General features: G+C 52.4%; 1 protein-coding gene and 1 long non-coding RNA gene across 2 annotated transcripts; one reads left to right on the forward strand and one right to left on the reverse strand.

The window, feature by feature from the left end:
- Positions 1-282: 282 nt before the first annotated feature.
- On the reverse strand, positions 283-18,225 carry LHX5 (LIM homeobox 5). The gene is made up of 5 exons (XM_020807343.3): positions 17,972-18,225; positions 14,420-14,643; positions 11,228-11,505; positions 6,287-6,452; positions 283-1,762 (listed from the first exon to the last, which is right to left on the reverse strand). The coding sequence occupies exons 1-5, from the start codon at positions 18,142-18,144 to the stop codon at positions 1,404-1,406; spliced, it is 1,200 nt and encodes a 399-aa protein (XP_020663002.2). The 5' UTR covers positions 18,145-18,225; the 3' UTR covers positions 283-1,403.
- Positions 18,226-18,720: 495 nt separating this feature from the next.
- Positions 18,721-25,093, forward strand: LOC140702659 (uncharacterized). Its single transcript, XR_012081890.2, has 2 exons — positions 18,721-18,954; positions 23,135-25,093. It is a non-coding gene; the product is annotated as an uncharacterized LOC140702659 (long non-coding RNA).
- The last annotated feature ends 47 nt before the right edge of the window (positions 25,094-25,140 follow it).

The following is a 25,140-nucleotide window of genomic DNA, read 5'->3' on the forward strand; positions in this document are numbered from 1 at the left end:
ATGTTCTCAGACGTTCAACAGCGGCTCATCCCTGGACTAGATGGGCCTTCGATCCCCTCCCAAAGGACTCTCTGTCCTGACATCTTTTTAAAATCCTTGAAAGCCACTGCAATGTCCTACTTAGCTGAAGTCCAAAGCTATTTTTTCCCAGCATAAATATTCAAACCAATTGAAAATGTAGACAGGGCACCCCACTTTCCATTATTGCTTTCTAAATTGTTGGTGCAAATTAATTCCCTCCCTAATTCCTGCTCGGAGACAAGACACTTCTGATGACTTAGATGCAATAAATAATCAATAAACACAAAAACATACTTTATTTGTTTCTTCTTTATACAAAATAAAGAAACTAGGAGCAAAAAACTATAATACATCCTTAAGCATGTGAAGCCTCCAGGGAAAGGTTTGGACTGGATTCGCTAGCAATATCCCAAATTTTCCTTTGTTTTATTGGTAGATGTGGTTATATTACCACCCAAATAATAATAATAATAATAATAATGATATAATTATATTAATAATTATAATAATTATAATAAACCAAACCAAACAAACAAACGAACGAACGAAGGATCCCTCCCCAACTCCCTCCGAACAAAGTTAAATTAGTCCTTGCAAGTCGATCCAGCACTTACCACCAGGGGGCGACGTGTCACCAACGAAATATTCCTTCTTCCCGAGTCCCCTCGCCGCCGCCGAACACACACACAAAACAAGCCTTCGAATTAAAATAAATCGGTTCTCGCTCCCTCTCACACGCTCTTTCTCTCTCTCTTTTTTCTGATTTAGGAAACGAAACAAAAGCCCAAATCAAATCAAAACAAAGCAAAGCAAAAACCAAGATGCAGTCCTGGATTGGGGAGGGGGGCCGCTTTCTTCCCCCCCCCCACTTCCCCTGCTCGCATCGTTCAAGTCCGTGGAACAGACGAGTCCAGTTTTGGTCCAAGGAGTTCGCGAACCCCGGAGATTCGCTGCGAGAGGAACGAGGCGGGCCCGAAACCCCGGCGGGCTGGCGGGCGGGCTGGCGGAGGGGGGGGGAGGACGACAGGCGCTGCCTTAAAGGTCCCCGCGGAGCCCCTTCGGGGCGGTGTGTGTGTGTGTGTGTGTAGATGTGTGTGTAGAGGTGTGTGTGTGTCCACGCGTGGTTCCCGGAGCGGCCCCGAAGGAAGGAGGTCTGGCGAGGCGCGGCTTGGCATCACGGTGGCGCTTTTGGTACTGGAGGTTCGGGCCCCCGACGGAGCGGCCGGGAGGAAGGTTGGAGGAAGGCTTGGTCCGAGCGTCGTCTGTGCGCGTTGCTGTGTGTGCGGGTCTCTCTCTCTCTCTCTCTCTCTCACTCACTCGTGTGTGCGCGCCCCCTCCGCCGGGGGTGGGGTGTGGGTGCGGGTGGGGGGGTGTCCCGCGCCCTACCACACGGCCGTCTCGTTGAGCTCCTGGCTGGGGTGCGAGAGGGGCCCGTTGTAGCCGGAGATGGAGAAGGGCGGGCTGGGCCCCCCGCTGAAGACTTCCCCCGGGATGGGGTGCAGGGCGCCGGGCAGGCCGGGCTCCGGGCTGGGCGTGTCGGGGTGCGAGATCATATCCGTGTACCTTTGGTTCTCGGAAGCGTGGTGCCCGGGCAGCGGCGGCTCCAGCGGGCCGAGCGGGGTCGAGCCGGCGCCCGAGGTCGGGATGTAGCCGGAGTCGGCCGGCGACTGGGCCTGCGAGGGGGGGCCGTGCGGGAAGAAGTCGTAGTTGCCCCCCGGGCCGTAGTAGTCGCCCTGGTAATCTGCGGAGGGAGGAAAGAGCAGCCGGCGTGAGTCGCCCGGGGAGCAGAGCGTCCGCAGCAGGAGCGGGGCCCCCTCCGGGAGAAAGCCCTCCCCTTCCCCGCCCTCCCCGCTCCCAACCCGGGGAAGGATGGAGGCAAGCCCGCGCAACCCAAAAGCGGAGGAGCGCCCTGCGCCACCCGTGGGCAGAGAGCAGCGCTTGGGGGCATTCGGGTCTCGCACCAGAACTCCCAGGATCTCAAGCCGGAAAGGTCCGGCACAACGCCTTTGCGACTCAGGAGAAAGGACGGGGCTGCGCTAGGAGAGAAGATCTGAATCTCTCCCCCGGGTTCCCCTTCTTCCCTGTAGACTCTCCCGCTGTCCCAGGACCACAAGGGCCCGATCCCAGGCTCGGGGGTGGGGTGGGGTGGGGTGGGTGGAAAGCCACATCTGGGGCATCTCTGACCGAGGACCATCCAACATCTGTGTAAAAGCCTCCGGAGAGACCGTTTATGAGAACAGCTCTTACTCTCGGGAAGTTCTGCCTAAGGTTTAGTCGAAATTTCCTTTCCTTTGATTTCAACCCATTGATTCAGTCATGCACTCTGGAGCCAAAGAAAATATGCTCCACCTTCCACGGGGCAGTCCTTTCAATATTAAAAGCATTATATATCCTTCCTCAGTGTTCCCATCTCCAGGCTAAACATACATGACTCTCTGAGGTCGTATTTCTGTCGGAAGGGAGTTTTTCAGAAGCCATTATCTAATGACAAGGATTCGCTTCTTAGCTTGGTCTTCAAGATGCCATCTAGACTCATTAGCTTGACAAAAGACCTGCTCCTGATGGAGAGAAATTAGCTGCCTATGGATTCACATCATGCCATGACTTGGGACTCTTCTCAGGGTCAAGGGTCAACATGGATGCCTGACCTCTGCCCTTCAGAATTTACCACCACGTCAAAGTTCCCAGTCATTGTCCTCCACCGATAGTGAGAAGGCAACCCTATGGCACGCTTACTTATAAGGAGGCCCTCCCAGGCAGCACAGAGGTAAGGGTGTGTACAGGATCGCAGCCCAAAGAGGTGTGTGTGTGGGGGGGGACTTGTTCTCTTTGCATCAGCAAGCACAGAAATGGTAGTAAATTCAAATCTCTCCATCAACCACACACAAAAAAGACCTATACATATTTCCCCTAAAGAAATGCTCCCTGTCCAGACAAAGGAGAGGCTCATCTGGATGCATGTAAGCAATACAAGCCTATTAAACGGCCCCCTTCTCCAACTCTGCCTCCCGCCACTCTGAACACGGAATCCCGTCGAGTAGGTGACATATTCCTGCAGCTCTTTCAAGCGGGGAAGCAGAGGGAACCTCGTTTCCGCCTGTGCTCTCCGTCAGAGAGGCTGGACTACAATTTCCATCACCCCGGGCAGGGTCGAGCCTAGGCCCACCCGCCCTTCGCTGCTCTCCATGGGACTTCAGTTCTGCCTCCACACGCAAACCCCAGCGGTGCGGACTTTTTAAAATTTTGCTTCTGCAGCCACCACCCCCCCGCAAAGACTGTCTTTCCTGCACTTTGTCCCTCCTCTCAAACATGGACAAAAATGCGTGCAGGAAAAATGACAGAAAGAAAAAGAATGGGAGAGGGAGAGAGAGAGAGAGAGAAGGATTAAATCCAAGTTTTTAATCTCCGGAAACCAGCGGCTTAGATCCGACGCTAGAGAGGCGGCCCCGGAGCAGCTTTGAACGTATTTACTAGTGGGGATGGGGAACCTCTTGACCTCAATGAGGCTTCATGCAGAGTCCACTATGCTTGGGATCTGGCTGAATATTTGGATTCAGAAAGTGGGGAGGCCGGGCTGAAGGGCTGCAGTGATCTCTTTAAACCGGGGAGATGCAAGAAAGCACCCCCCTCCTCTACCTTTCCTGTAGGGAGGATATATTAATTCAATTAAAGGTACACCCTGGCCTCTCTCTCTGCTCACTCACTCGTTGGCTTTTTTTTAAATAACAAGGGCTACAAAGGTACAGCAAGTTCCTTTCCCCCATTCCCCCTTCTATCTTCTTTTTTTATTTTGTTTTACAGGAAAAATCCACACCTTAATTTTTTCCCCATTTTAGGATTCAATCTGATGGCTAAAATTAATTTTTTCCCCATTTCAGGATTCAATCTGATGGCTAAAATTACCTATAAAATAATTTGGCACCCAGCTGGCCATTTATCCACCTTTGTAGTTTAAGGGGAATGCGATAGAAATGGCAGAAAATAAAAAGGCAGAAGATCAGCAAACCTCTGGATTGATTCACAACTCGGATTAAAGGGGAGGCCTTCAGTTCCGACCTTCTACACATAAACGGGAAATAATTACATGAGCAGGGATCTGTATGGAACAGGTCTCCTTTAACATCTGTCAGAGCTGGTAGGGGCTTACTCCCAGGTAAATGATTAAGAGCACTTTTGCAATTCCTAGGTCTAGCAATTAAATTATATATTGTGTACATTCACAGGAAAGCCCATTGTGTCCAGCATTTAGAATTGCAGCTTGTGTCCAGTAAGATTTTTTCCCCCCATCAAGTCTGTTCTGCTTAATTGTAGGTTTTCATTTCCCCAAATCTGATAGTGGAAACTGTCCTCAAATTAGCTAGAACCCACAACAGCAAAACAAGATTGGTTTCTAGGGTGTTGTCTCTTTTTCATTCTCTGCGCTCAGCACATGTCTACTCGGAGGTAGGCCTCCCTGCTTTTAGTGGAGGTTTCTGGTCAGAAGAACCTCCTGAAATTGGAATCGTAACCTCTGCAGCCCCAGAAAAACGGGCTGCCATTTAGGATTGCAAAAAGAAAGAGCCAAACCCTTACAGGAGAAGAGCTTCTACTGATTTCCATGGAAGTTACTCCCCAATTTGGTTTGCCTAGGATCGCGGCCACCCGGTGGGTTATTAAGGAAATGAGGAGTTTGGCAGGTGGGAGGGACATAGAGAACCGTCATAAAATGAACGGGACTTCTCAGGGCAGTGGGTGCTGGATCGCAGCCAGGAAGGAAATCCTACTGGATTCCGTGTAGTGCCCTCTGAGTCAACTAGACGCGGTCGGGGCTGCGTGCTTAATCCTGAGTACCAAGCTGTGTAACAATCTCTCTCTCAGGCACACAAAATATTGCCAGGGAGATGTTAAAATGTCTGGCCTCCCTTAGGTCCTGGATTTAGGAGGAAGGCTGCACGGGAAACATAGAAACGCATGCCGGAGAAAGGGGACTCTCTCTCTCTCTTTTAAGGAGGCCCTCCTCTCCCCACGAAGGTGACCCTCGTTACGAATGGGGAGACCCCTCCCGGAGACGGCTCCAGGAGACGGTGGGCCCGGGAGGCTTCGCTTGGGGGGTCCTCTGGAGGGACCCAGATGGGGGGGGGAACCCAGGTCGCCACCGGCGCGCCCCGACCAGGCCCCGCTCGCGGCCGCCGGCCTCGCCGATGGTTCGGCCGTCATTGGAACAAATGCCGGCTCAAAGGGGTACAAAAGCGGGCCAGATGGGGCTTTGTTCTCCCCGGCACAAGGCGGCGGCGGGGGGGGGGGCTCGACGAAGGGGCCGGTCCTCCGGCTCGGACCCCGCCGGACTCTCCGGCACAAAGGCCCTCACGAGGTCCAGGAGGGGCGAGGCCGGAGCGGGGAGCCGTCCCCGTCGAGGGTCGGGAAAGCCCTCTGGGAGAGAGAGTGAGAGAGTGAGAGAGAGAAAGAAAGAAAGAAAGAAAGAAGGAAAGAAGGAAAGAAGGAAAGAAGGAAAGAAAGAAAGAAAGAAAGAAAGAAAGAAAGAAAGAAAGAAAGAAAGAAAGAAAGAAAGAAAGAAAGAAAGAAAGAAAGAAAAAGCAGGGATGGATGGATAAAGAGGGGAGGGCAGGGAAGGGGGTAAGTAAAAGAAGGTGGAAATAACCCCCCGCCCGCCCTCCTAGGGCACAATTCCCAGCCCACAGAGGGAGGCGAGCCAGACCCCTCCGCTTTGCTGATACTTTTGGGGGCCAACAAGGCAAGGAGGCAAGAGGCAGGTCAAACGGATCCCGACCTCTCCCTAGAAGCTAAAATAATGACACCCTGGCTATCCTTCTTCGGACGTCAAATCCCGAGAAAACAAGACTCTTCGGGAAATACAATAAAAGCCGGGGAAAGCGGAAGGCAGCGAGGAAAGAGGGGGGGGGGGAGAGAAAGAAGGCGGGATGGCTGGACTCAGGAAGGGAACCCCGCCTGGGGCTTGCTCGACCTGAGCAGGTCTTGGACAGGAGCGAGCGGGCGGGCGGAATCGGAAAGAGAGAGAGAATGAGAATGAGAATGAGAGTGTGTGTCAAAAGCACGGGAAGAAAGGAAGCAGAGCCCGAGAAAGGGAGAGGGAATGAAAAAGTCAAAGGGAAAGTGAAAGTGAAAGGGAGAACGAGAAAGCGAGAGTGAGCGAAAGAGCGAATGAAAGGCCCAGCGAAGGAATGGAAGGCAGCCGAAGGACTCGACCGGCGGCAGGCAAGAGGCTGCTTGCTCCCCCCTTTCTCTCCCCCCCCAAAACCCCTCTTACCTCCGTAATAAGTGTAAGGGGTGGAGCCCAGCATTTCGGACTCGTCCAGCCGGCCCCCCAGAGGACGCATGCGCCGAGGACTCCTGAAGAACGCGTGCCTCCGGGCGCCCAAGGCGCTCAGCTGTTTCATCCGCCGCTCTTTGGACCGCCGGTTCTGAAACCACACCTGCGGGAGAGGGGTGGGGTGGGGTGGGGTGGAGGGGGAAAGGGAGGGAGGGAGAGAGAGAGAGAGGTTAGGATGAGGCGCTCCTGCTAGGCTGCCCCTCCCGCCTCTTGAGAGAGGGAGAAAGCGTTGGCGGGGGCGGGGCGGCGGCTGGGGGAGGCAGAGAAGGCGGCGGCGGCGGCGGCGGCGGCGGCGGGGGGGGGGCGAGAGGAGCACCGCGCACCGTGGCTGGTTCTGCTTCCGCAGTTTTGGCCGCTGGTTTCTCCAAGAGCCCCCCCCCCCCGCTTGAAAATTCTAGTTCCATTAAAACAAGGACGAAAAAAGAAAGAGGTCCCGGGATTCGCTAGAGACCAAACCTGGCCTGGAGAGAGAATTAAGGAGCTATTCCTTGGGGAAACTTGCTGGGGGGGGGGGGAGGAATTGGCTCAACAGCGAAGGGCGTTTGCCGGAGGGCCTCGATCCTGAGGTTCCCCACACGAGCCAGCCCGCGACTCCCTTCTCCTCCGATCCCCATAGGGAGACTGCTGGGCCGGAAGGGGCCTGTGTGTGGGGGGGCACCCGCCCGCCCCCAGCTCCCTTGGGTCAGCCTTCCCGGCCAGGCGCTGTTTCGAAGCGGGGCGGGATAATCGGTGGCTGAGCACAGGAGGGAAAGGATGGCGCTGGGTCCCGGGAGCGCCCCTCTCCTCCTCCTCCTCCTCCTCCTTGTCCCAGCTGAGCCTCCGGATTGTTCTCCGGAAGCAAGGCGTGCCAGAGGAACGGCAAGGGTAGGGCAACCACATGGGGGGAAACCACCCCGCCCGAAACCACTAGGCCTCCCGCCCCGAATTCCGGAGGTACCTAGAATCGCCACCCCCAGCCCCACCGTGCGCGGACTCCCTTTCGCCGGCCTTAACTCGGATTCACGCCCAAATAATCCCAAGGGTGTCTGCTGGGCTTCTCTTTTTTTGGGTGGGGGGAGCCAAGCAGCAGGGGGAGTGGGGTTGGCGAAAGCAGCCCCTTTGCCTTCCTCGGCGGGCCCCCCGGGGATCCCGAGGGTTGCTCCTTCCCAGAGGCAAAAGAAAGCACGAGGTCCGGATCGCTCAGGCTTTCCCAGTGAAAATCGGGCGGATGAGGCCGAGGCCATCGGGGAGAGAAGAGAAACAACTTTCCCTTCCAGGTTGGTTTGCCTTCTGGGGGCCGAGTTAGGGCTGGACTGGGAGAAGCCGAGAGTAACGTCGGCAAAGCGCCCTGGGCAAAAAGCAAGCAAAGGAACTATAGGTCCAGCCTCAAGGCAGTTAAGCAGCAAACTGCCCCCCTGGAGGCACAAAACCGACCCAAAAATGAGCCACGTCGGGGTGGTTGGGCGCCATCAAGTCGCATCGGACTTCACAGAGACCCTGACAGGGATTCCAAAGTAGGCGAGCTATTTAAGGAGAGGTTTTCCCAACCAGGTTTTGAACCAAGAGCCCTAGTCCCTCACTCTGTCCACTACACCACACAACCTCTCAGTGCTTGCGGACAAGAGGCAGAAAAATCCCACAGGGGCCTCTCCTCCTCCCTGCCAATAAAAATAAATAAATGGAGAACAGATTAAAAAAATAAGAAAGCAAATGATGAATAAATTGCTGTTTTTTTTCCGTTGCACTCTAATCTGCTGCTATACGCAATGCCACACTCTACCCAATGGTAGAGCTGACACTGTCTTCCTAACCCTTAAAAAAGGGCCCATCCTGACCGGTATTCTTGCCAGAAGGGTTGAGGGTCGCCTCTCTTTCCACTTCTTCCTCTCCTGTGCTTCCTCTCCAGGAAAAAGGTGTGTCTTTTTCAGATTAATCCATTTTTTGTTGTAATTTAGAGCAGATCTACTAAAACAAATGGACTAACTTTCTTGATAACGATCCAGTCCCACTGAATTCCATAGGTCTACTCAGGGTGAGAGAAAGATCGGAAGTAGTTATCTGAAGCAAGGAAGCACCTCTGTAGCTTTGTGGCTTTGGGGGCTGGTTAGGGAAACCACCCCAGACTGGATGGTGAAGTCAGACAACCGCTTGGTCTCCCTAGGCTCCAGATGGCTTCATCCTGTCCAGCTCCTCTTGACTTCTTCCCAGATGCTGCCAAAAAGATGCTCAGGGTCTCTAGATTTCGCACCCAAAATCGGCCCTTGCCAACATGCCCTCTGAGCATATCCTTGTCTTTTGGATGAGTCTGGTTTCTAGCCTGATCCTAAATTTAGAATTTATATATGACCACCATAAAAAAAAAATCACACCATACAGCCAAAATCTGGAGGAATGACAGTGCTTGGGGATGGGGGTGGGGTAGGAGGCTGGGATAGTGATGGATTTCTGCATCTCTCAACCTTCCTACAGCTAAATCCTGGGCATATTAAAATTGTTTTGGTGGTTTTAGATCTTTGCACTCCTATCCTGCTGTTGGTTTACCTTGGATTTGCAGGCAATATTCAATATTCAAGCCGCCCAGAGTGGTAGAACATACCAGATGGGCGGGATATAAATCGAACAAATCAATCAATCAATCAATCAATCAATCAATCAATCAATCAATCAATCCAGTGTGGTGTTTTTCCTTCCTTTGCTGTTAGGTTTATGGTAGTTTTCTATTTTTGCTCTCTGTCGCCATTGTTTTATTGTCTTTTAAATGTGCCATCCACAGAACTCTGGCTGTAAGGCTGGCAAAAATGTACAATAAATATGTATACTGTATATAATTAGTGCCTTGGCATATGAAATTGTTTCTTTCTGGTTCTCCTATTAAAAGGTATGGTCTTCTTTTATTGTGGGTAATATACCTATTTATTTAGTTGGGCAGAGAGAAGAACATTTTCTGAAAGGCTGGGCGTAGATCCAGACTATCAGCACCACCATCAGTAGCATGCTGATGGATCTATACGTGATGGATGGTGCCATCTAAGATATGTCTACTCAGAAGTCAGTCCCACTGAGGCTGTTGATATCCTGTACGAAGGTAGCGATTAGTACACATCACTGAACACAATAAGACTCACTTCAGAGTAAACATGGCTAGGACTGCACTGAGCTTGGACATGCAGAGGGCTGATCTGGGCAGCTGCGGTTCTTACTTGGGAGTAAGCCACATTCACTTCCAGGACATTTATTTTGGAGGAATCATAGAAATACTGTAGTAAGATGTGAGGCCTGGATCAAATCCTTAATTAATCCTTGGTTATTTTATTTTATTCCTCTGGAAAACTATAACAGGAAGATTTTGATAAGGACCTGCTCTTTGCATGGGTAGTGGCAGTGAAAAATATGGTTAAAAGACAACACCAATGTATTTCCTAATACTGTTCTGAACACCTTAAGTGATAAACGCATTAAAATGTTTTTAATGCTTTCACACATTCCGGATCATTTTAAAGAGTTTGTGTCTTTTTAGATCATTTTAAGCTGATGTTATTGATTGTCTAGTCTAAAACGTACTGATATAGGATGGATTAGAAATACTTTAATAAATAAAGAAAGGAACAAGTGCCTTAATCACATTGCAAGTCTACTCATGCTTACTTGCAAGAAAGTCGTACTGATTTTATTAAGGATTACTGAGGCCAGACATGCCCCAGATTGTAGCCTAACCACCATACACCTCTATATCAAAGGAGTAAAACACTCTGCTTCACTTCCTGTTGAAGACAACACGATTTCGCTTGGTTTGGATCGTTACCCTGGAGAAAGTCCCTGTGCAGAGTCGAGACTAGGGCTGACAGAAAGTCTCACTGAAATCATGAGGTCTTACTACTTGGCAAGTCTCAATAAAACGGGGAGGTGTAAAACTACAGTTCCATGCATCATTTCCTTAGAGCCAAACCTGTGGAAATGAATAAGATTTACTTCTGGGTAAAAACCTGCCCAATCTCATGTTTAGGAGGGCATGCTACTTTTCTTTTTCTTTTTTGGTTACATCATAAAGTGTAAACACTGGAATTTAAGGGCTTGGGGAGGTCATCTAACTCCCAGTTTTGGAACAGATGTTCAAATAGAGACAGAAGCTGCCACTGCATCTCACAGGGCAAAGCTTGATAGCTTGTTTCGAGGTAGGAAAGTGGGCCGGGTGGGGACCTAAACCGATGCATCGCATCCTGTGGATGAAGAAAAAGCTAATCTCTTCCACCAGGCAATGGTGTCCCTTATTCGGTTGGGTACCATGTGCTTCTTCCTCCTCTGAAGGTTAATAAATCTACTTCTCACCCGGATTTGCATCTTCATTAATGCAGAATCCTAATATTCCACTTTCAAGTCCAAAGTTGAAATATCAGTTCCCAAAATATTTTATAGCAAACGAAGAAGAAAAAAAGAATCATTGGGAATAAAAATCCTTCTGGAAAGAAGCAAATTTCCATGGCTGGATTCACCGTGGTGGTGGTGGTGGTGGTCGGATTGTGGTTTCTGTAGACCCCCGGTTTCTCTGCAGGTTGTCTGGCTTTTTGACTCCAAGGTCCTGGGGGGGGGGGGGAGTGCTGTTTCTTTCAAAGAACCATTCTTCCCAGGCCAGATGACGTCACAGCGCAAGGGAATCCTTCCTGGTGGCCACGTCGAGGGGATGCCACGCAGTCTGGGTCACGCAGGCGAGCGCTGCCCACCTTTGGGCAGGGGAGGAGTGGGGGTGGGAAGAGCCCATTCCAAAAGGTCATCCGTGGCCGGCCAGGGTGGGTGTGGGTGGGGGGCAACGAAGCACCCTAAACAAGCACGCCCCCCCTATTGCCTAGCAGCAAATGGGGCCTCCAGAAGCTTAGACTTGGAGGCAGGGGAAGTTCACCTTACCTGGATGACTCTCATGTTGAGGCCGGTCTCTTGCGCCAGCTGCTCCCGGATGTGCCTGGTGGGCTTCGGGGTGGCGGCGAAAGCGGCTTTCAGGGTCTCCAGTTGCTTGGCCTTAATGGTGGTCCGGGGCCCCCTCCTCTTGGTCCCAGAGTTTTGCTCCTCGTTCTCGTTATTGGTGGTCTCTTTGTCTGAGGAAGTGGAATGGTCCGTTTCCTTCGGATCGTCCTGCATCGGGTCCTGGATGTCCGGAGATAAACTTCGGTCGGTACAGGAGGACACTGTCGAGGGAAAAAGGGAGAGGGGCGGTCACTTTGGGGAGTGGGGAGAGGGGGGGGAAAGAGAAAGAGGAGCACCGCGGGTTGGCATGCCCAGCGTTTGTTTTTCAGCCAAGGGGGTGGTGGAAAGAGGGTCACAAAAATCTTGTGTTCCTCAAGGTTGGGCTCCTGGACACACCCCAGGGTGGTGGGGGCATCCAGAGCCCTCCCCCAACTGCAGGCAGTAGGCCTTCCGTCCTCATCCCGTTGGGAAGGAAGCCCACCATCCTGCCATCATCTTTTAAAGAGGGACCCTGAGGAAGACCCTGGACAGGTAATGAGGGTGGGTGGGTACAGTGCCAGATGAGAGGGGCCTGAGTTCAAGACCTACTGGGCCATGGAACCTCGTGGGGGGAGAGAAGCCATCGTGAGCCCTCCTCCTTAAGCATCTCAGACACCTCAAAAAAACCATGAGTGTCGCCCGAGGCTGGGAGGCTGGAATCGAGGTGATGGCGTGTCACAGCGAATCCTGGCACCCCCCCCCCCAGCTAACCTCCCTCCCTCCCTCCTCCTCCTTTTTTTGCGTGAGAGGGTATCAGCCACCCTCCCTCAGGAGACCTGGGGCAGAAGCCGAGCCCCCCCCCCCTCCGGTTCTCCCAGGGCATCTCACCAAGGACGCCGTAAATCCTGCTATCATGAAAAACCAGCCGCCCTCGGCTTCCCTCGCCATAAATATTCAGACGGATCGGGGATGAAAGGCAGGAGGTGAGAACACAACCAGCCCCGAGGAGCACAAAGCAGGATGGCAATCGTAATCGATTAATTGATTCATTAATGAATCACACAAACAAATAAAGCCGTCGGCAAGCGGAGAAGAAAACGGACGACCAGCGGCGGCCCCCCCCCCGCGGCCCCTCCGCCCTTTCCTCTGCGAAAGGATTTTTCCGAGGATCCGCTGGGAGGTTCCGAACCAGAGGCAAGGCTTGGGCCAGCCAGATCTTCAAGAGGGAGGGCAGCGTTAGTAGAAGGGGAGGAGGCCAGGGCAGAATCCTTCCCGGCGCCTCTCTGAAGAGGGAAAAGGGGAAGATTTGGAGACCCTGGTCCAAGACGCGCTCCCCGCGGAAGAAGGATCCGCGGGAACCGGAGTGAAACGCCTTGTGACGGAAAGGAGGGTTCGCTCGGGAAAGGCAAGCCTCTGTGGCGGCCAAGTAGTCCGGGGATTCCAGCCCTCCTTAAGAGTCTCGCCTGCTCTCCCCCAGCCGAGGGAGAGACCCCCTTCCCCGCTTTCAGGGAGCGCATCCTTTAGCGGCCTCTCTCCCTGGTTTGCTCGCGGTGCGGGCGTTTCCATTCCGCTTCCCCGCAAACAGAACAGGCCGTCATCCTCAAGAGTGCACCCCCACCCCATTAGCTGGGCCCTGGAAGGGGGGGGAACCCATTGGATTCCGTGGGACTTTGGCGCGTCTGCTGCCCGTAAAGAATCTTTCCGGCCGGGTGGGGGAAACCGAAATAAGCCTGGTGCGAAAGAACAATTTACTTCTGAACACTCGGGGCCCAGGCGTAACCCCCCCCCCGCGCGTGCATTGTTTGAGTCCGCTGCGGGCGGGGAGGGGGAGCTGGACTCGGCGACCCGATCCACTAATGGTTAGGAAAAAAGAAAAAGGCTTGAGGAGGCGGGGGGGGGGGGGTTGGAGGTGGTATTTTAGACCTGGACTGGGCCAGCGACGAGGCGAGTGGCCTGGCAGATATCGCCTCGCAAGGGCTGCAGGGGAGCAAAGCCACCTCCCTCGCAGGCGATGGGCAAAAGAGGAGGAGGGGGGGGTTTCTTGTTGTCCAGGGTAGCTTCCAAATGTCCTCCCCTCTCGTCGAGAAGGTGGCAAGGGAAGAGAAGGAAAAGATCAGGGCTATGCAGAGTGCTGATGACCCCAAACCACTTGGTCCTTAACCAGGCGTGGGCTAGTAAGTGGGGGGGGGGAACTAACCCTTCTTATCCGCCTCCCTTCCTTCTTAAGTCCCTGCCCCCCACCCCACCCCGCGATTCATGCTGTGCCCTTCTTTCCTGAGCGGACAGGTCCCACCTCCCCCCACAACCCAAAGAAAGGGCCATCCCCAATCTGGGGAAGCCACCTTTTCTTCTCCCAGGGCTCAAGGGGGCTCTCCTGTCCCCCCCCCGCCCCGCTTCCTCGCCTTCCGCTCCCCACGGCCTGCATCGAGACTGCAGGGGTCCCGAGGGCCCAGATCTGCCCTGTGCCCAACGGACCGGGGAAAGCGATGGAATGAATGTGTCCACACCACACTCTGGAGTCCCGAATGCCCGGCCCCCACCTAAGGAAGGCCATATTTCTGGAAACAGAAATGAATCAGAATCGTTCCACTCCGGATTGTCCTTTGAAACACAAAGCACAACAGTCCTCCACTTGACTCCTCGGTGGCAGAAGAAGCAGGGGTGGGCTAGGGGAGAGCTGCCTTTTACATGAGTTTTGTTTCCAACTAAATGTGGGCTGATGATTCTGCAGGGGAGCAGCAAACTCACGAAGGCTCATCCTCGGATATCGTGGCCAAGGCCTCCTCGTTCTTCCTTGAAGGGGGAAGCTCAAGTCTTTTGTTTTAGCCCAGACGTAACGGAAGAAGAGGGCACCCTGAGGGCCACCCGAGACATTTCGCCGCTTGAGGACCAGCCACCAATGGCACCTCTTCTCCCAAGGCCCTTATTTTGACAAGGAAGGCAGAAATGGCCCTTCGGTGGCTGTAGGAACACCCACACGCACACCCACGTTTCCTTCGACATCTCTTTGCCTTGATCACGCTCCTCCTCGCCACCTCTCCAAGGCCACTCCCTCCCTCTGCCTAATGGCAGAGCCGGGGTGGGGGGAGATGTCGAGGCTGGCCTGGAGGCGGCAGAGGGGAAGAGGGAGGGGGGGGGAGAAAAAAGGCGGCTTACCTGAGTTGAGGCTGCCTTCTTTCAAGCTGGCCGAGCTCAAGTAATCGTCCTTGCAGACGAACTTGTTCTCGTCGATGATGTACAGTTCCTCGCCCGTCGAGAGCTGCTTGTTACACACCATGCAGGTGAAACAGTTCAGGTGGAACACTTTGCTGCGCGCTTTCCGCACCAGGTCCGAGGGCGAGATGCCCTGCGCGCAGCCGGCGCATTTGGTCCCAAACCTCCTGGACAAGATCGGGTTGGGGGGGTTGGGGGGGGTTGGGGGAGGGCAGGGACCGGAAAGGAACAGACAAATAAACGCGGGTGAGGACAGAGGGCCCGAGAAAGGAAGACGCGGGGAGGCGAGACCCTTTCAGCAGCCCCTGCGTGGCCTTTTGAATCCCTTCCCACCCTCTTTCCTGAGCGAAGAGGCCCAGCATCGCGCGTGAGTTGGCATGCGCTGCTGTGCCATGTCTTTTCTGCCCCCCCCCCCCCGAACAGCCTCTCCCAGGGCTCTCCAATAAAGATCTGAATGGGGTTACTCCTGCTTTGGATTTGCGCAGGATTCTGTGCCAACATTATCCCCTGCCCAAGGCGGAGAGCCGTTGGGAAAAGCCCCTTCCGCCTCCTCCTCATCCCCTGTCTTGTCCTTCTTTGCATCGTGATGTGTGATCCAGAACTGGTCCTACAGGCGCCGAGATGCTACGGAGGAGGGTCGCTAGATCTAGGGATCTCGCCCTATTTTGGGGAGCGAGAGAGGGGAGGTGGGAAATGTGTGAGGAAGAGGTGGTTTTTTGTTTTTTTTTAAAGCGGCTTCCTGCAGACGGTTTCTTTCCGGCGCCCCCACCCGCCCCCACCCCAAATGTCAAAGCTGATGAACGACAGGGAGCCTCGTCTGGAATGCCGGCGTGCACTCAGCCCCATAAAGGACGGAGGGGAGGAAGTCAGAGAGAGACCAGGCGCTCACGCAAAAAGCAAAACGGGAGAGCTGCACCTGCTGGTTTCAGGTGGATCTTACCCCTGCCTCCCCCCCCCCGCACCTCAGGTTTGGACTTCAGAGAAAAGAGAAGTTATCGCCAGGGGCCCAGGTCCTTTCTCATCCTCCCCTTTTGCCGAGCGGGTTTCCCCACCAGGATGGTGCGCAGTGACGTTGATTTAGTGAAAACATTACAAACCATAAATCATTTAGCCTTCTCCTTGGGTATAATAGCCTCATCTGTCCCTTATTTTTAAAAAAAGTTCAAGCCTTTGGACGGTCCCCTCCCCTATTTTCTAAGGGGACGCACGGGTGGGGGGGGAGGGCGGGAGGGTGAAGCAAGAATTCGGAATGGCCATTTCAGGCCGTTTACATGTGCAAAGGAAGCTTAGTGCCCATCTATTCACATGCCTTCGCCTTGAGCCAGATGCCCGCAGAGCTGAAGTTACTTCATTCCCTCCAACCCCCCCCCTCCCCCCGCCTTGCTATTTTCACCTCTTAACAAACAGGTGATTTACCTCTATTAAAGCCCGAAAACAAAAGGCAGAGATAGATTTACATTTTCAAATGGGGTTGACTTGTTGATTTCCACCCCCACCACCTTTTGGAAGACAAAAAAACATACGGGTGGCCTTAAAGTCGAGCCCAGAGGGCTGGTTTAGGCCAATTTGCAAAGCTAAGACAGAAAATGCTCCTTTTTCTTCTCCAATTTCTGGCAAAGCCCTTCTGGGTAAAGAAAGACTCTTCGGGATACCCGGCTGGATGTTCAGGTCGGGTCCAGGGCTGTTTGAAATGGGAAGTCTTTTTTATCTGGAAAATATGATCCTGTGCTTCTCCAGACAGAAAGTCATTGAAAAATGAACTCGTACCTGTACGTAATTATACATACGTAGGTATGAGTGCATACATGTGCTTTTTTGTGTAAAAACAACAGTCATGCAAAGCCCTAAGGACTAACAAATATTATTTGGCATTAAGCTTTTCCTGAATTTCCCCCATTCATCCTGAAACTTGATGAAATGAGTAAATAACTTCATTTTTAAATAAAGTGCTCAGCTATATATACGTATACAAAATTCTATATTTTTGAAATGGTGTTCTTATTTCATTGGCATGACTCTTGAAAAAAAATCAAGCATTTCTCTCACTGTCTGCCCTAGCACAAGGTGGCTGTTCTTCTCATATTTCCTTGGAAGAAATAACATTGGAATCAGTGCAGGCCACTGATGAATTAACGGGTGGAGGCTTGGCCTGACGACACCTAAACCCCCGGTGTGTGTGTGTGTGTGTGTGTGTGTGTGTGTGTGTGTGTGTGTGTGTGTGTGTGTGTGTGTGTGTGTGTGTGTGTGTGTGTGTGTGTGTGTGTGTGTGTAGGCACGGTTTGCAGAAAAATACAATGAGGAGGGAATCCTGAGTTTTGAGAGATCCCAGAGGCCAAGCCTACATGAATTCCAATCTGACTTTCGTTGCCATCCTTAATTTGGTACACTTTCCAAATTAATGGGGCCGGGTGCGTCGGAAGATCGCACCCTGGAAAGGGGGGAGGGGAGGCTGCATACCAAAGCTCCATCTGCGTTTCGCCAGCGGTCAACCCCACTGGAGTCCATGAAGGGGGCAGGAAAGCTCGCCATAGCCCCTCTAAAGGACTCTTAACCCTAGAGAAACTGTAGTTTTCTCCACTTCCTTTAGCCAGATTAAATCTTCTAGGAGGTGCTTCTTTTTTACTCCCTTTTTGTATCCCACTTTCCTGCCGATGGAGGATGGGCGGCGAATCCACATTTTTTTCTCTATTTTGTCATCTGTATTCCTTGGCCAAATCAAAAATTGAAAAAGAAAACAACCTGATAAAAGAGAGCGAAATACTTTGATGCTTCTTTCTCTCTTTCTTTTGAACGGGAAGATTTCCCCCATACGATCCTAGGCATGTTTCATAACAGCGGAATCAAAATCTTTACGGGTTTATATCTGGGGCGTTTCGGATGGCAGCTTCGGAGCGCCCGGCGGCCTTTTCCCATGGAATTTGCTCCGCCTGCAAGCTGTCCGTGGTCGAAATCCAGCGCTAAGCAGCAACGAGAGTGGGCCCATTGAATCAACCGGACTTAACGCGGGAGTTGGCTCTCCGGATCTCCACGGATTCCTCGGGCCTTCTCTAGTTGCTTCTTAACGCTGGGACCCACTCTTTGTGTATCCAGAGATCTATCCTGCAACCCGCAGCTGCACTTCCGAGGGAACACGCAGGAAGGATCAGGCCGTGCTGGGAAAAGGCACTGGCCTCCGGGGCCCCTCTCGGAGAAGTGTTGGCGAGAGAGGAGGTGGGAAGAAGTGGGCTCGGTGGAATCCAGAAGGAGGGCAGAGGAAAGGCCGCCCCCCCCCCGGTCAGCGCCGAAGAGCAGGGGACGGGGGTGGGGTGGGTGGGCAAACAAGATCGGCCCCCAAGGGCAAAAGGCAGGGGGCGGCGGTGCCACGGAGACCCGAAGGGAGCGCACGGGCCCACTCTGGCCGGGAAGGGACGCCAAAGGTCGGGTTGATGGGTGGGAAGGGAGGGAGCCCGGGAGGCGAGGCGAGGCGGGAGAGATCGGGGGGGGGGCCCTCCTCACCTGAAGAAATCGTTCTTGCAGTAGAGCTTGCCTTCGCGGGAGAAGCACTTCTCGGTGAGGTTGCATTTACACTCGCAGCACTGGACGCACTTGATGTGCCAGGCCCGGTCGAGGACGTTGAGCAGGAACCTGTCCAGGATGGGCCGCTCGCAGCCCGCACAGTGCACCATCATCCCCGCGGCCGGACTGGGGGCTCCTCCTCCTCGCCGCCGCCGCCGCCACCGCCTCCTCCTCCTCGCGGCCCGGCCGCCGCACCGACCTGCCCTCCGCTTCTTCTTCTTCCTCCTCCTCCTCTTCCTCCTCCTCCTTTCCCTGTCGCCCTCCGCCTGCGCCCGCTTCTCCCGGCCGGCGCTCACCGCGCGCCTCCGCCGCCGCCGCCTCCGCCGTCCTCCTGGGTGGCTCGGGCGCGCCGCCTCGCTTGCCGTCGGGTCAGGCGGCCCCGGGAGGTGGGCTGGTGGGCGCCTCGGCCGCCGCCTGGGGGCCCTCGCCGCCGTCCAGCGGGCCCGGCCACCGGCGTCCAGCCGAAGAAGCGGCTCAGCTCTGCTGGCGCCGGGGCTGCCGCTGGGGCTGGCGCTCGGGCATGGCGCGCCCCGAGGGCTCCGGGGGACAAGGCGGGCGACCCGACGGCCCGAGGCTGGCCGCTGCTGCTACTGCTGCTTCCTCCTCCCGGCTGGGCCGGCCCGCTTGGCCGAGGCGCGCGCGCGGATCTCTGCCGGGGACTGGGCTCCACTTTCCTGCTGCTCCCATCGCCCGAGCTTTGTCCTCCCGGCTTTAGTAATTCGCGCATCCTTATTCAGATTTGGTGACGTCGGGCGCCACGTCGGGCGGGTGGCGGCCAATGGCCGGGCGGTGGCCATGGCAACCCCTTAATTTATAGCATATCTAAATTGGCTCCAGCCTGGCGCTTGGCACAGAGGGAAAAAAAGAAGGCAGACCTATTGTTGAGGGGCGAGATTTTCACCTGGCCTGCCGGGGTAAACTCCGTGAGTATTTTGCCTTCCGACTATGGGGCGGAGGGGCGGCCGCTGGATCGGGGCCCCGGGGCGGTTGCTGGGGGACTTGTTGATGGCGGGAGTCTGGGCACGTGGAGGGATCGGCTCTCCGGGGAGGCCCATCTCCCTCTCCCAGTAAGAAACCAGCAAGCATCCGATTCCTACCGGTCTAACCAGGCAGGTGCCAAAGCAGCGGGTGAGGAAGGCAAACGTGGGTGAGTCCGGTCTTGAGAGCGGCCGGGCCGGGTGGCATGCCTAGAACAGATGTGCGCTTAAGGGCAAAGTTTGGAGATTTATTTTTCTCCCCTTCCCCACCTCCTTCTAGGGAAACCGCGCCAGGTGTTTGTTTCAATTCTGATTTCCTTGGAGGACTTTGGAAGAGAAGTGGTTAAAGACAGAGACTTTTAAAAAAGTCCTTCCGGGAATAAAAGGAGCAGAAGTCGCGAATCCTCCAGTCTCTCCCTCCCCTAATTAGTAATAATTGCAATAAAACATCGCGGATCACGCCCTCCCCTCTAATTCCAACCCCTCAAAATCGCACAAACAAGGAATACGTGCCGTAGTAGAGGGTAGACAAAATAGACGGGAGTCTTTTTGTAAGAACAGGTCTGAATGTAATTTGCTTTTCCTTAGCAAAAGCTCAGGAAAAAAATTAGGAATAACGGCCTAAGAAGTTCATGACCCTTTATTTAGGGTTTTTGTCTCCGCATGTACATACACCCACCCAAATATCTATCTATCTATCTATCTATCTATCTATCTATCTATCTATCTATCTATCTATCTATCTATCTATCTATCTATCTATCTATCTATCTATCTATCTATCTATCTATCTATCTATCTATCTATCTATCTATCTATCTATCTATCTATCTATCTATCTATCTACCTACCTACCGACCTACCGACCTACCTACCTACCTACCGACCTTCCTTCCTTCCTTCCTTCCTTCCTTCCTTCCTTCCTTCCTTCCTTCCTTCCTTCCTTCCTTCCTTCCTTCCTTCCTTCCTTCCCTCCCAAGGGAAGGGGCCATAGACTTGAAATTAATGCCGTATGGAATGTGAAGATGGGATCCGTATCTATAGATGTAGGTGATAATACCGATAAAGGTCCAAGCTTCTCCCATCACCTTAAGCAGGTAGCCCTTTATCCGGGACGGGGGGCGGCGGGATAATATATATAAAAATACTGCATAATGTATTTGTGTGTGTGTGCATATACTGTATGTACGGGGACACAGCAGCCCCCACATAGTCAGACTCTTCCTGGAGCCTCATCTCTGTGTCATTCCTCTTTTCTCGGAGGTGTGTGTAGAAACAGCTAGACGGTCTACCTTTCTGTTCACACACTCCCCCCCCCCCCCGCAGTGCTCCAGCTTCAGATGAATCTCCCGCAGGCTCACTCCCGGTTAATTCCGTTTCTTGGAGAAAACTTCCTGAGATTTGCTGTTTTCAAGGCTGGGTGCTCCGTGTGCTTCAGTGGGAAGAAAAGGAACCAGGTCTCTCCAGAACAGGGTTCGAATTCCCACCCAGCCGCGGAAACTCACTGAGGGAGTGGGACTGATACTATTTTACTTCCCTTGAGAGCCCTATGATAAGGGCTAGAGGTCGGTTCCGACGTGAGGACACACCCCTTGAACTAAATTCCAAGCTACTACAGTTCTACTTCTAAGACAACCCCCACCCCCACCCCTCCCTCAAATTCCCTCGGGGACTTCTGTCAAATGAGTCAGTTTAAGAGCAGACTGCCTTGACAGTGAATTACTCAGAAACTTTTATAAATGTAGGAAGCAGTTTTTTTTTGGGGGGGGGGTCCCTTCCTTTCTCTCCCCCCCCCCCGCTCTCTCTGTGTGTTTGGCCTGGTGTGGTTGTTGCCTAGGAGTTTGGAGAGAGGACTTGGTATCCCCTCCTCCACTCTTTTTTTGTTATGCAAGGTGCGGGGACAATGCGCGGGGGGGGCACCAGGAGAGATTAACTTATAAGATTCCCCCCCTCTCTCTTTCTTTCTCTCTCTTTCTTCCCCTCCCCACATTCTTGTTCTCTGAGAATGGAGAGGGCTAGACAAGACTTTCACAAAGCCGTCCTGAATGGCCCCAGCCGGCCACAAATACATAGTTAGCCATTTCATTAAGTCTGATAATGAAGAGAACTCTTTCCCCCCATTTGTACGACAACATTAGAAGTGGGGGTGGGGGGCCGAAGGAGGGAGTTAAGAGGCAGGGCTTCAAAGAAGTCCTGGGAGAAACCCAAATAAAAGTACCCCCCCCCCCCTTTCGTCCTTCGCCCCGTTCCCGAGCCCTCCACGCTTCCCGTGAGCTTTACAGGTGTCGGTCCGAGTCGCAAGAAAGAAAGAAAGAAAGAAAGAGAGGAAGGAAGGAAGGAAGGAAGGAAGGAAGGAAGGAAGGAAGGAAGAAAGAAAGAAAGAAAGAAAAGAAAGAAAGAAAGAAAGAAAGAAAGAAAGAGAGGAAGGAAGGAAGGAAGGAAGGAAGGAAGGAAGGAAGGAAGAAAGAAAGAAAGAAAGAAAGAAAGAAAGAAAGAAAGAAAGAAAGAAAGAAAGAGAGGAAGGAAGGAAGGAAGGAAGGAAGGAAGGAAGGAAGGAAGAAAGAAAGAAAGAAAGAAAGAAAGAAAAGAAAGAAAGAAAGAAAGAAAGAGAGGAAGGAAGGAAGGAAGGAAGGAAGGAAGGAAGGAAGGAAGGAAGGAAGGAAGGAAGGAAGGAAGAAAGAAAGAAAGAGAGGAAGGAAGGAAGGAAGGAAGGAAGGAAGGAAGGAAGGAAGGAAGGAAGGAAGGAAGGAAGGAAGGAAGGAAGGAAGGAAGGAAGAAAGAAAGAAAGAAAGAAAGAAAGAAAGAAAGAAAGAAAGAAAGAAAGAAAGAAAGAAAGAAAGAAAGAAAGAAAAAGAAAGAGCGAGAGAAAGGAAGGAAGGAAGGAAGGCTAAATCCAATTTTATTCCCACCTAAAGTAAATTCAGGAAGATGAATGGAATTTGTTAGACAGTGGTACCACACGTTCCATTGATTTGGATGGGCCTACTCTGTTTAGGAGTAGTAACATTGGACCTACCCCAGGACCTCCTCGCCAAACAAACAAAGGTGCATGATTCCTGGAGGTGAGTAAGATGCGCTAGGGTTCCGCAAATAGGGTTCCTCAAGGAAGGCAAACCCTCTCTCACTTCACGGACCTTTCCCTGGCAGAAACTGGTGTTTTGCTCAAAGAAATACTACCGAAGGGAGAAAGGAAAGAAAAACTACCCACCCGTCTAAAATGGGACCTGGAGAGGGGAATGGGCCTCCTGGAACGATTTGCAGAGGACGGTCGGGGCAAGGGGAGAAGGAAGGAGATCCCCGAAGGAGCTGAGGCGGGAGGGGGGGAAATCTCCTGGGTGGGGTGGGGGTGGGTGCTATTCCTGGACCAACTGTCCACAACCCTCGTCTGGAAACAAAGGCGCGGTGTGCCTGCAACCTCGACTTTCGTTTCCATTTGGTGGCTCCGCCGAGGGGAGAGAAGGGGAGGGAGGGGAAAGGAGATCCGAAAGGGAGCGGAGCTGCTTTGGAAGAAGAAAAAAAAAGAGTTATTTAAAAGGAGCTTTGGCCAAAGGGCCAAAATAGATAGCTTTCTGCCTGAATTGTATGTCGTAGGATATCTGTTTATCTATTTGTAAAGAGACTTGTGTCCATGTCTTTATATTGGGTCTCACGCTTTCAGCGGTATTTCTTTTTTTAAAAAACATCCCGGTTTTCGCCAGTTTCGGTTCAATATTGTCCAGCGGAGAAGGAAAATAATTGCAATTTTTTTTCTGGGGCTCTGAGAGTCTTTAGACTCCAAAGTCTGGATGGTTTTGCCTCTCTGATTTCTCATCCCCCAGCTTTTTCCATGAAATATTTACACCTTTACACCCGACGCGTCGCAAAAGGCCTCTGCCAGACAGAGGTGCACTTCTCCAGAAAGCTTTTCCAGTCTAAATTGAAAATGAATTAGAGGTATCATTCGAGGTGTAAAAAAAACCACAAGCCACAATTCCGACTTTTAAAAGTCCTGGGTCAAATAGGGGGGAAATGTGTTGATCATTGATCTGGATTCTGTTAAAATACCCACGGGCAGTCCTGCGATGAAGAGGACAAAACCTGGTTAACATACATCTACCGGCTACATTGTGTTCATCTCTCAATGCAGAGTTTACTAATCCGAGTTTTCGGAGAGAATGTTCGTGTGGGCAGAAGAGAGATAAGAGACCCAATTTCTCTCCGGTGGTCTGCTCACAGGTGGATTTTGATCTCTCAAAGCGCAGAAAGAACAAGAAAGACCTCCAGGCGGGTCTCTGTGGCAGCGAGAAGCTCTTTGGACAATAGAAAAACTGTCTTTGTTTCGGGGAGAGGTAGAAAGAAGCTCGCGTCTTATCAGTGGAATAAAAAAAAAGACGGACAATCCTGTTCCTTCCAGACACAATGATTTCCAACAATCCTGTTTCTTCCATACACAATGATTTCCGCGCTAATATTCTACACGTCCTTGCCAATATTTTCTACTGGGTAAAATATATTCAGGAGATTTATTTGTATAGAAAAGTGAGATTTAAAAAGGATCCGTTCCTTTCTTCATTGTCTGTATCTGTACAAGAAAGGCATGCATGTGTGTGTATATACACGTATATACACACCTGCCTCTCACCTACCTTCTCTCTCCCAACTTCACAATTTTACTTGCAATATGAAACATTTCCTGTCCTTCTCTCGCCTACACATGCATATAGCAAGGGGGGGGGAGAGGAGAGAGGTATAACAGAATATCCTATGTTTCGGGGACTGGGCGGGTAATCGTTCCTTACCTGTAAATAAGAACCTGATGTTTCCCTGGGTTAATTTTGCCCCGCACTATAGGCTGAGTTGTTGCTGTGTATCTATGGATGAGAACGCGTGGGGTGCTCGTTCAACACCCCAAAATACAGGCAGCGAAACCAAACAACAGAAACGGCCCCCCGACCTCAGTCTTGTGATCACTAGAGCAGAAGTTTTTAGCGGTCGGCGACAAAGAGGAAAATGAACGGGTTTTCTTTTTCAAAAAAGTTCTCACTTCACTCTGTCCAAGAGGAAGCGGGTTTGAGTTGGTGTTGTCCTTTCAGTGTCGTTTCTAAAGAAGAAAGCGCGGAATCCGAGCAGAGGCCTCGCGGATGCTGAACGGTTTCCCCTTCTAAGACGCGAAGGACCATTCACACGCAGGCATGGATGCTGAAATAGCATCCTCTTTTCTGTCGGCCCCTTTTGAACAGCATCCTCTCCCTCACAATCGTCTTCAAATCACACACACATACAGTAGGTGTGCGTATGGATGCGCACCCCGGCTCTGCCCTGGGAGCCTTTCAATCCGTTACACCGCCTTACTCACATTTATTCCTCAGTGTTTAACGAGTCAGCTCGGATGAACTCTAAATGGTTTTATCATTTATACAAGCCACCCTCGCTGGCTTTGATGGGACTTTTCTCATGAGGAAGTGTGGATGATGGCGAGCGTCCTAACCACGATTCAAAGGGGAATTTCCTGTTTTGTTTCCCCCCGTCATCTTTAAGGCCATTTCTTACACACACACACCCTCGTCGGAAGTGGGGAGCTCTCACTTTCCCCCTCTGCCTCCCCTCCGCCATTTTCTCCCCCTCAAAGCCCTTCTCCATCGAGATGGGGGTGCGAGTTTAGTTTGAACAGAGTCTCCTTTTGCGACAGCGACTTCCGCATCGCCGGATATATAATATGTAGGCACACACCAGACGTGATAATGCGAAGAATCAATACACTCGCACTTCGGCATCTGGAAGGAGAAGATAACCCTCTCCGCCACGGACTTTACTCCTCTTCTTCCCAGCTAAATATGCTTTTCTTGACCATCCCTCCTCTCCTCCCTCTCTCTCTTTTTTTTTTTGTGATAAAGCGGGGAGAAGATGGTGCGCCTGTGTTGTGGCGTGTGCGGGCGGGGGGGGGGATAAACGGGGAGAAGAGGGAGAAAGAGAGAAGGAAAGCGAAGTGGGACGCATTTCCCAGAAAATAGTGAGATGTAGAGCAAACAGAAAGGGGAGAAAGCGAGAAGAAACAGCCGAGAGGAAGGAAGGAAGGAAGGAAGGAAGGAAGGAAGGAAGGAAGGAAGGAAGGAAGGAAGGAAGGGAGGGAGGGAGGGAGGGAGGGAGGGAGGG

Source organism: Pogona vitticeps, chromosome 14 (assembly GCF_051106095.1).
Source record: "Pogona vitticeps strain Pit_001003342236 chromosome 14, PviZW2.1, whole genome shotgun sequence".
Lineage (NCBI taxonomy): Eukaryota > Metazoa > Chordata > Lepidosauria > Squamata > Agamidae > Pogona > Pogona vitticeps.